Here is an 11,599-nt window from a genome sequence, read left to right on the forward strand (position 1 = left end):
TGCTCTGGACCCTTCTTTTACCGAGCTCTCAATTCCTACTCTGCCCTTGCTTTCTCTAACCAAAATCGTGAATTATCTAAGTTTAATATGGCCAGGCCACATCTGTTGTCAAGCTGAGCAGTCCTTCATCTTTTCTTGGGCTTCTTCTCCCTCTTCATGTCACAGCTAATGGTAATGTTTTCCACTTTCAACGCAGGACACTTTCCACCCTCTTTCACTGACAGGACACCATAGGAAATCAGGGAATTTGTAGGTATGCCACAGTGTTAAAGGATGCCAAGCTAGGAATAAAGATACCAACTTTGTTCTGCATAGGATACCGAAAGATCCAGAGGTATTAAAGGAAATGTCACTCTGCATATGATTTCTGCATTTTCATTTCTATATTTCTCTCTATATATTCATTCAACAATATCATTGAGTGCTTATGAGGTTCTGGAACTGTTACACAGTTAGTACTTTAAATGGGAACACACCAACAACTGCTTCAAAGCAGGACTGGTAAATCTCTGGCCTATAGGTCATATTCAGTCTTCAGCTTAATTTTGTGTAGCCCAGAGAGAAGGTATCAAGAAATGAAATCACAGCAGGCCTTAACAAGTCTTTAGAAGCAGTAAGATAGAGAGAACCGTAACTCCATGGAGAGAGGAGGCCTGTGTCTTTCTCCTTTACTTCTGTGTATACCTCTCACTGCCTCCAGTTTTCTCTTCTTCATTCTCCCTCATTTCCTCAACTGGTCATAAAAAGTCAATGGGATGTATGTTACTTCCTATATTTATTGAATTGCATTACTATCTTCAATTTAAAGGGCAGACCAATCAATCACCTCTTATTTGTATCCTGGAGCAAACATAAAGCCTTTCTGTTGCTTTTGTTTGGGGAGAGGGAAAAGGAGAGGGTGGAAATAGGTCTATAGTCCTTGTAATCTCTTTCAGAGATTACCTACTCAGTAAACTAAAATTCCATCTTGGCATGTATGAAAATTGCATTAAAAAATAAAACAATAATAAACATTGTACTTCAAGAAGCTACACCGAAAAATGAAATACAATCAAAGTTCATTAAGGCATAAGTGTAAAAAGTAAATAAATATTTCATAGAGAAAGTAAATAAAAATCTATCCAAATAATTATTTCAACAAAAAGTAGAATAGAAATAAATGCATTCAAAGGAAGAGTTATCATTTATCATTTTTTATACACTGAAAATAAGAATTCTCCACTAGGAACTGTTTTCATGCAGATTTTATCACAAAATTATTTTATGTTTTTCAGTTTACAATTTCTCTCTTCAGTAGTTGCTATGAACTGTAAATTATTCACTTAATTCCCCAGAAATTAAATATCTTCCTAAAAACCCTATAGAATCCCCATTACATCAGCATACCACAGTATCTTTTCTTCAGCACACACAAAAAAAACTATAATAATTATAACTTATTCTTTATTTGTCATCTTTCTACAGAAATTATCAGGATTTAGCCTTACCAGGAAATTATACACATTATAAATACAAGTTTAGACTACTAATCACCAGACTGTTACGTTGTATTTCTAGAACACGATATCACAAATTAAAGTCATTAATTCCAAAACAACAGTTTATTAACAAAAAAGTACAAAGAAGTACAAATGGACATCCTATTTCCCCCTCATTACGGTCCATCTGTCTATCTCCCTTTCAGTCCATGGCATGGCCTTCTTGAGCTAAAAGAATGGGTAAAATACTTCTCTTTCCATTGGGCCCTACTAAACCACCCCCAAACAAACCATTATGTATTTAAGTTACACAGTCCATGTCAATTTTTAAAATGCTTTATCTATATGAATTGCCATAAAAGCCTCTCCCCTTGGCAACATACCATGTTCCTAAACTGAATGAAACATATGAACATCAATATCCATAAATCATGCTTAGACAGAGGGAATATCGTATCACTAGTATGTCCGCCTTGAAGTAACAGTTTACAAATTAAAGCTTAAAGGTGTTGAAAAGGATTTTCATAGGTATTTGCTAAAACATATCAGGTCAAAACATCTTGTTAACTGAACTAAATTGAGGTACATGGAAAACATTCAGCTTAGTTGTGTTTTCTGCACAGATTTTAAATCAAAGCTACTTACATATCTAATCTTATTGCTATTAATTTCAATTTTCTCCAACAGTGGTCCAATTTATTTTAATAAACCTAGAGTTAATTCCATACTTCTCTCTCTACAAGCTCAAAGTACCTCTCTAAATCATTTTAAAGTCCCAACACTTGTGATTTCTCTCTCAGGGCTCCTTAAAATACCAATACAGGACAGGAAGATTTAGTAAACTGCCACATTTCACTTTCTGCTATGGCTCATCAAGACAGAACATATGAATTAATTTACTGATGTTCCTAAAGTTTTGTGCATAATTTATTAGATTATACACTTTTTTGTGTAGTAAGCTCCAGCCTTTTGGTCTGCGGAGGAAGCCAGATCAGAGCTTACAATACTTTACTCCCTGCTTAGAACTATTCTCATGAAGACCATGAGCTCAGTGTTGGACTAGACTGCAATAACATAAGGTGCTATACCAGTGACACATTTTTGGGAGCTGGAAAATTCAGATGACCACTCACTAAACATAAAACCATTATTCCACAAAGATTTTATTCACATCAAACTTGCACAGTAGCAAAAAAAATCAAAACATAACTAAGCCACATATCAAAGAACAATATACAATAGAGATTTGAATTTCTCAATGGCATTGGAAAGGATTTCCATAAATAACATTTACAATTCTAGTGTTAGGTCTTTCAAGGTATCTGAAGCTTCACAGTGCTAGAATTGATTTTTATCAGAACACATGCAAAAATGTGCAACATAATAATCCATATTAATGACACAAAAAAGCACGCCGGTTATTTGTCATTCCAGCACGGCCATGCCACTCTATGTTCTAAAAAAAAAAAACAACCCCCCAAATCCGGGTCCCATTCATTCTTCAATTATGCCTTTAGTCACTCTGTTTTATTATATTCAAACAGTCACTGTTAGTGCTCTTCACCACGACTTTCAGGTTGACGTCACTCCCTGCCTGCTGGCTGTCAGGACTGGGGGACGCCCCTCTCCCAGACTCACCTTCTTCCGGATGTCTTCATCGTTTGCTCCGAGAGAGGCATAGAGCTTGAATGCAGCCTGGCGAAGTTCATGAGCATGCTTTAAGTCATGATCAAGCTACAGGAGGAAAAAAAGATGTGTTCCAACCCAATCCACAAATTAAATTTTCAATAAAACTAACACAGTTGAAGGGAAAAAAAATGCTTAGCAGTTACTAACATATTAGTGTTGGTTATTTTGGGGTTTGGCTCACATATGACTGAGACTTTGCTGTGTCTGTGTCAGGAAGACCTGGAATTCTTGCAGTTTGCGTCTGTCTAAAATGTGATAACACTGGTATATGAAAAGCCTTTGTGATCTTTGAGCCCTAAAAATTCAATGTTTCTTTAGTTGCACCGATGCTTGCTTGCACCAGTTGGGTTTTTTTTGGCCATGGCTTATGGAATCTTAGTTCCCCAACCAGAGATTGAATTTGCGGCCCCAGCAATGGAAGCATGAAGTTCTAACCACTGGGCCGGCAGGGAATTCCCCAACCAGCTCTTTGAAATGCTCTCACAAACATGGCATACTCAGGTCTTTCCAGCCCTAGAATATAGCTGATAACTTGAGTGCTGCTGCAATCTTTGAGAAGGTTTTCCCAAACATCAATAGTGCTAGCCAAATTTTAGCATTTAAAAAGCTTTTTAGAAGCAGGAAAATCTTTGTAAAAATACTTAATAAACAACAGAAAATGGTAATCATTACTATCTGTCTATTGCAGCTATCTGACAGTTGTTTTCAGGAGACTTTTTTGGGATAAATTTATTAAAATTACAGGTATGAAATAATTAATGCTGTCTTTCACATACATAATTGGCTTTCTCAGTTATCAGTTCTTCCAAGTACCTGATTTATCACCAAACTACCAAAAAGATAAAAAAGAAGTATGTTCTTAGGACATTTTCAGTGACTAAATTACGAACCAGTAAATTTATAAGGCATAATCAATAAATAATTTCACAACTAAGAGATATAACTTACTCATCCAAATGACAGCAACTTTTTCCAAATGAGTTGCCTTGGAAAATTTCACCCTTATGCAAAGATGTAGGTGTTGTTCATAATATTCTGAGACCCTCTTTTGAAAATTCCTAAAGAACTGAATGGCATACTAGCAAGAAAACCTTGACAATAACATAGTTTCATCAACTAAGATGGTTTTAACTGTCACTGGTGTGTGAAGGTGGAGAAACCCAGCTGGGTAATGTCATTTAGAGTAACAACAAAAACTCCACAGTAAAAAAAACTGAAACTCAGATGGGGTGGTTCTAAAGGCAATTCTTAAGCATAGCTCCAAAAATATCTTGATCAAAGCAGGCACAGATGGTTTACGGGAGGAATCTCCCAATATACAACATTCATTTTGATGTGTAAGGTCTAAAATATGTGTTCTTATGTCTTAACTACTTTCCAGTCATAACTCACTAGAATACTGACTTGGACTTAAATAAAGTATCATGAAAATCACACATTTATTAACTTGCAAAAAGTCCCTTTTCAGTCTAGTATCCACACTTTTATGTCAGAAACCACTGGATACTCTCTCATCAAAAATAAAGATGACAAAACAAACTAATATTCAAGTTTAGGAGATTTTTAAAAGTCATTATTATTCCAGTTTTACTGTGATGGAGAAACCCTAGGAGAAGGGATAATCTATATACCAGTTAAATGTTTTGAACATATGTAGGCTAGAAGTTCTTATAACTGTGTCTTCACTCTTCATATCCATCAAAGTGTTCTATTTGCCTTGCTGGGTGGTCAACTAAAGGGGTTCAAGAGGCCACAGTTAGGACTTGCTCATATATCTTTGTACTGGGAAGTACTGTGTCAGTTTGAGCAAGTAGTCACAGGGAAAATAGACAAGGCAAGCTGGTTCAATATAACCTACCGCTTCTACTAGAAAAACAACACTATTGAAGGAAGTGAAAGTGAAAGTGAAAGTGGCTCAGTCGTGTCTGACTCTTTGCAACCCCATGGATTGTACAGTTCATGTAATTCTCCAGGCCAGAATACTGGAGTGGGTAGCCTTTCCCTTCTCCAGGGGATCTTCCCAACTCAGGGATCAAACCCAGGTGTGCCACATTGCAGGTGGATTCTTTATCAGCTGAGCCACGAGGGAAGCCCAAGAATACTGGAGTGGGTAGCCTATCCCTTTTCCAGTGGATCTTCCTGATCCAGGAACTGAACTGGGGTCTTGTGCAATGCAGGCGAATTCTTTACCAACTGAGCTATATTGAAGGAAGAGTAGGCACAAAACTTTAATATATAAAGGGCAGAGTACATTAATACAAATATCAATGAAGTTATTCTAGGCCGTTTCTGAGACAGAGAAAGGTACACCCTTAATAGTTTGTTTTATTTTCAGTGTTAAATGCCAGAAGAACAGTTGCCTACCAGATGAAGTTTTTTGGAACCCGAGGGCATGGGAGAGGTCAAAAGAATAGTTTTAAAAATTTACCACTGGGACCAGTGGCATCAAAAACACAGCCACATATGTGACACAGTACTGGTTACTATTTAAGAGGCAATGCTCTCTCTACTATGACCTCCTTAAATAAACCATCTCTAGCAGAATGTTTATCTCTCATTCTTAGAGAAGTGCATATAACAAACAGGTTGAGAAAAACAAAGCCAAAAAGAATATCTACCATTCCAAGGAACTGATAGTTTGAGAAAAACTTAACACAATTTGGTCCTTGATGCTTTTAGGTGGTGCTTTACTGTCAGCTACCAGGCCCAAAACACAGTATGAAACTGCAGAAAAGAAAGAGAAGATGGCAAAAATTGGAAGAAAAGATAGGAAAAAACAGTGGCAGAGAGTCAAATAAAGCCACTCAGTCTCCTGGAACAGAAGATTACCTTTGTTCTAAAGAATGAGAATATAGCAACAGAGATGATTCTGGAAACTTGAAAAGGATTAGAGGATGTTGATATAACGTCAATAACCCTAGCTTAGAGACTCTGCTATTTTGGGGCTAGGTGGGAATCAGGGATGAAATTTCTTGATTACCTCCTTACTAAAAAACTTAACAAACTGAATTCAAAAACTCACAAAGCAACATCATCTTCATTACCAAAAGTAAAAGATTTCTTTATTTAAAAGGGCTTTGAACTGTAATTTATCAAGTGGTTCAAAGTGGTGAACAGTAAGAAAATCTTTTTAAAAATCCCTCTCTTGAGCTGCTGAAAAGGAAAAGAGAACATACCCTTTTAATATCAGTGATGGCACTCACAGAGCTGGGATACTTGAAGTAATCAGCAAGCATGGCAATGAGGTGATCAGTAATGCTAGCAATTCTCTGCAGCTCAACATCTGGTTCAATCAGATAGGCGAGTGTCTCAGCTCCTTCAACTCTCTCCTCTAGTAACCTCTCCTTACTGCACATTCGAACCAAACAAGGCAATGTCTGGAAGGAGTGAAATTAATTATTTGCTTTTTTGGTAAAGGGAAAAGCACGATGGAGATCATATAGTAACTAAATCGACCCAATGGTTTTTACTGGGAGTCATGTTTGTAATCAAATATTTCAATAAAGACTTTCAGAGAATAAAAGGATTTTTTTTGGAATGTAAAAACAAAATTCAGTGCGCATTAATCATTTACACTGGCACACTAAACTCGCACATATTCAAAGCACTTTAGGCTTTTGTGATTGATGAGACTGAAGCTTTATCATACACCCTTACAAAAGACATTCAAGAATCCCTAATATATCACTGCCGATGCTTCTGCCCTGTCTATGTATTTATTTACCTAAAATAATTCAGCACTTTAATTAGGAAAAATTTTGCCTTAGAAAAAGCATGCTATCATTTCCTTGTGCTCAGTTGCTCAGCCATGTCCAACTCTTTGAGACCCCATGGACTGCAGTCTGCCAGGCTCCTCTCTCCATGGAATTTTCTGGGCAAGAATACTGGAGTGGGTTGCCATTTCCTACTCCAGAATCTTTTCCTTAATGAGTGTGATATGGCTGGGATGACTTTCAATTTTTTATTTAGAGATTGCAAAAACAAAATACAGCTTTAAAAATTCAGTGATCTTCCCATTGCTCAGATTCTACCAGTTCTCCTCTAATCCAAGTAAAATGCACCAATCACAGTTCCTTGGTTCTCCAAAGAACTCCCTGGAGTGACTGTGATATCAGTTTTACTTCTGAGGTCCTCTGAAAATCTTGGCTTGGTAATTAACCTACCTTAAGATAAAGATATGGAGAAGGCAACGGCACCCTACTCCAGTACTCTTGCCTGGAAAATCCCGTGGATGGAGGAGCCTGGTAGGCTGCAGTCCATGGGGTCGCTAAGAGTCGGACACGACTAAGCGACTTCACTTTCACGCATTGGAGAAGGAAATGGCAACCCACTCCAGTGTTCTTGCCTGGAGAATCCCAGGGACGGGGGAGCCTGGTGGGCTGACGTCTATGGGGTTGCACAGAGTCCGACATGACTGAAGTAGTCAAGTAGCAGCAAGATAAAGATAAAGACAGTGCTAAGTCATGTCCAACTCTTTCAATCCCATGAACTGTATGTAGCCTGCCAGGCTCCTCTGTCCATGGGGTTCTCCAGGCAAGAATACTGGAATAGGTTGCCATTTCCTTCACCAGGGGAACTTCCTGATGCAGGAATTGAACCCAGGTCTCCCACATTGCAAGCAGATGCTTTACTGACTGAGCTATGTGGGAAGCCCTACATTAGGGTCTCATTAAAAATATCCCATGTTTATATTTCTAAGGCTGAAGAATTAACTTCAAAGGTTGATGTGGAAACTGAAATGTTAGAATTATATGAAGCTTTCCTCTACAACCACAGTCAACTATGTTTTGTTCTAAGTTCCTATCATAGCTTTACCACAGAGTTCAACACTTAATTGTTCACTATTGGTTTCTTATCAGGCTGGTTCCATCTTTAAGATACAACCCTAGGTTTCCAAGAAGAAAGCCTTATTCTTATTTTCCTTTGAATAGTTACCAACATTGATCAATACCATAAATTCATGGATTATTCAATTTAATGCTCACAACTACTACCCAAAGAAGAAACTATTAACCTAGTTTATCAATGAGAAAGAAAAGTAGGGATAGAGCAGTTAAGTAAGGATGTGGAAGCACTCGGTGCTCTATGCAGGGCTACCTACTTAGGGCTCCTCAGATCTCATTACATCAACTGTCTGCTTCACCAAAGACTAAAGGAAACATTAATCTTCATGGTGTTTTATCCTTGGGTTTATTTTGAACACAGGTAATGAGAGATTTCACACTCATAAAATGACACACTATTTACAATTGTTCTGTTCTTTAAAATTAATAAGAAGTTTAATGCATTTAATATATTATTATTATTCTCAATAACACTGTGGGATAGATGAGCAGGAATTATTGCTTCCATTTTCATAATTAGGAATCTGAGGCACCAAAAGAATAAGGGATGTGCCCAAGGCTACCAACCCAGTCACTGGTGGAAGTGCTAAAACCAGAATCCAGGTCTTAGGACTTTTAGGGCTAGTCTTTCATCTGGGCTTTTCTGAGTTCTAGTTGCATCTGACACACCACAATAATGATGACTGCTTTCAAGTGTTATTTACTTATTCTTTCTCATTATGCCTTTTTATTATCTGCCATGAGGGTGAAATTAAGTCTTCATCTGAAGAGTTAGCAAGCTGCTCGCCTACAAAACTGTGTTGAAAACAATGAAAATCAAGTATTAAAATATATTTTCAATTTAACTTGAATCTTATGTATTTTTATAGTATTTACATCCTTCTAATTACCATAAAAGTGAAAAAAGTTTGACAAGTAAAGATTTGCTTTGACTTTCCAAACACATCTAAAACCAATTTTTAAAAACTACAAGTCATCCCATTGAAGAGCATGATGTTTTAATATTATTTCTTGCTGTGTTCAAATGCTGTAGTGATAAATATGTAAAAGGAAAAAGGAACATCAATATTTATAGTCAACGCTTAAATAGCTGGGTAATTTTCACATGTTTTTAGAAAGAATTAATTAGCTCACCTTTAATACAATACAGTTGTCATCTGTCCGAATTGCTCCAGCTCTACACATGTAAGTTAAACTGGAATAAGATGGCAAAAAGTAAGTTTTTGCTCGTATTTTAAAACTTAAAAAAAAACCAAAAAAACACAAAAAAAACCAACTCTACTTGCTTTTAAGATATTATAGAGGAGAAAAAGGATAACTACTCTTATCGTGAGGGAGAAGGTTTTGACACTTTCTTACCTGAGATTCTGTTAATTAAACAAAGAAAACTATTTGATATATGCAGATGGTAAGCCAGATATTTTTTAAATAGCTACAAAATTGTTTTAAAATTGAATGGCCAAATTAGTGGATAAACATTAAAGCGAGGTATTGGGCACACTCGAGTCCTTTATACCTTTCTCTATACTTTTTATGTTTGAAATTTTCCTTAACAAAAAGGAAAAAATTTTTAAGTAAAATATAAAGTTAACAAAGTATCTAAGTTTAAATGAGGTTAAATTGGGATATTTCAAATCTAACAGCAGTAGAATTATCACAGAAGAAGCATTTAACTTGTAATACTTACAGGTATCCCTAAGATATTAACTAACTAGTCAGATGTTACCAGTAGTGGCTTTGAGAATTAGTTAATGATTTGGTTCTTTTGAAGAACAATTTACCTTCACAATATATCTGACTTTGAATATGAATAAAATTACTTTCTCCTCTCTAAGCAAGTACTGAAGCACTTAAATTAATGAATTTCCATTTTGAATTAGATTCCTTTTCAGGAAGGAAAAAATATAAAATAAAATACCCCATGTTATGGCTTTGAGGGAAAGCTTTAAACAAACCAGTCAAATTCCTTAATTATACTGTAGGAGTTAAATTCTTTATTACTGTTATCATTATCTTAAGATCTGTTACAGTATTGTTTTTTGAAGCCAGTTCCATGAGACCATTACCTTACTAAAAAAAGGCAAATGCTGTTTTGAAGACAAAAAGCAGATGAACAAAAAATACAAACCTCATAAATAAATAGAAAACAGAAAATTCATGATGCAAGGATGGTTCACTGAAAACTCTTCATCTGGGCCAAAATATTAGAGTCATAGCTTCTTAAATATTGCAACTAAACCATTCACTTAGCACAGAACCCTACACAACAGGTATTAAGTCTATCTGGTAATGAACTGATAATTACAGAATTAACATGTATTGAGTGCTTACATGAGCCAGGAACTGTGCTAATAAGAACTTTAAATAACTATCTTATAAATGGTCTCTATGAGGAATCCTTGTTTTGTTTTTCTGAAGATGAGGAAGTCATATTCCCTGAAATCATACCTTGGTTATCAATTTCAACTAATTCTGTTTCTTTATATTCTCCTGACAATACTTAGCATAATCTGTGTTGGTTAAATCTGATCTAATTCTGTATTATTTCAACTGAAATACAAGGAGAAAGAAATATACTGAAGTAATTTTCTGTAGGCAGTCTTAGATGTTATGAGAGTTCTTGGTTTGAGTGCAAACTGAGTACAAAACTCATAACCATTTAAGAAGATATGACATAATCCCATGACTGTCAAACTTCAAAATCCCCAAACAAGATGGGGATTGAGAGTGAGCTGACTAGGCCGTCCACAGTAGACAGGTAAAGTGCTGTCTCTCTCCCCACAGTAGATAGGTAAAGCTGTGTTTTTCTCCCACACCATCTTCACTTTTACCATTTTGCCGATGTCAGCTGCATCTCAATGGGCTTATCCCTCTGTAACATCTTCACAAAAATCTGTGGTAACAACTCTCCATCAACCAAAACTAGAAATAAAAGAAATAACAAGGAGTAAGGAATTTTTTAAACCTACAAAGTTCATAAATTAAATCATGTAGGTGCCACTGAAAGTTCCAGCCTACCATTTACCAGGGTCATCGATACCTGGGGGTTTTCAAAAGCTAAAACTGAGAAGCATTTCAGTGCTTGCATTCGAACCTATAAAAATAAACAAAGCATTTATTTTAATTTTGCAAATATGAATTTTAACCTCTCAGATTCTAAACTCTTCTGAAGAAATAACTATTTAAATCTGCTTAAAGTACTAAAGGAAGGGTTTGAGGGAATAAAAATAAGACTTGTATATCTGAAGAGTACAGTAAACTAAAATTTATAAAAAGTTAAAATTAATTTTGAAATAATGGAAAAGAAAGAACAGGAAAGAAGTAGCAACTAAAACTGAACTAGATAAATCCTAATTAAATTTAAAAGAATGCTGTAAAAAATACAATGCTGATAAGGCAAAGGGAACTTAATAACAATAATAACTAATTGTTTTTCAAGTGAGACATTTCTTCTCCCCAAACTGCAAACCAGAGAACTGAAGACCAAAAAAAATACTCTTATAGTTGTGTATGGCATGGGAAGTGGGGGAAGATAACAGGAAAGATATAAAAAGTTCAAAAAAGGACTAACTAATTCAACTTTAGAAA

General features: G+C 35.9%; 1 protein-coding gene across 7 annotated transcripts in view; it reads right to left on the reverse strand.

Moving 5' to 3' along the window:
- Positions 1-11,599, reverse strand: part of ARMC8 (armadillo repeat containing 8) — a 103,772-nt gene that overhangs the window by 42,835 nt on the left and 49,338 nt on the right. For 5 of the 7 annotated variants that reach the window (XM_043474301.1, XM_043474304.1, XM_043474303.1 and 2 more), the window contains 5 exons: positions 11,030-11,105; positions 10,843-10,933; positions 9,146-9,206; positions 6,344-6,544; positions 3,117-3,212 (listed from right to left, as the gene is read on the reverse strand). In XM_043474301.1, coding sequence (XP_043330236.1) covers positions 3,117-3,212; positions 6,344-6,544; positions 9,146-9,206; positions 10,843-10,933; positions 11,030-11,105 — 525 coding nt within the window. The remainder of the gene's footprint in view (positions 1-3,116; positions 3,213-6,343; positions 6,545-9,145; positions 9,207-10,842; positions 10,934-11,029; positions 11,106-11,599) is intronic. The other 2 variants (XM_043474307.1, XM_043474306.1) reach the window with 1 other exon arrangement.

Source organism: Cervus canadensis, chromosome 7 (genome assembly GCF_019320065.1).
Source record: "Cervus canadensis isolate Bull #8, Minnesota chromosome 7, ASM1932006v1, whole genome shotgun sequence".
NCBI lineage: Eukaryota > Metazoa > Chordata > Mammalia > Artiodactyla > Cervidae > Cervus > Cervus canadensis.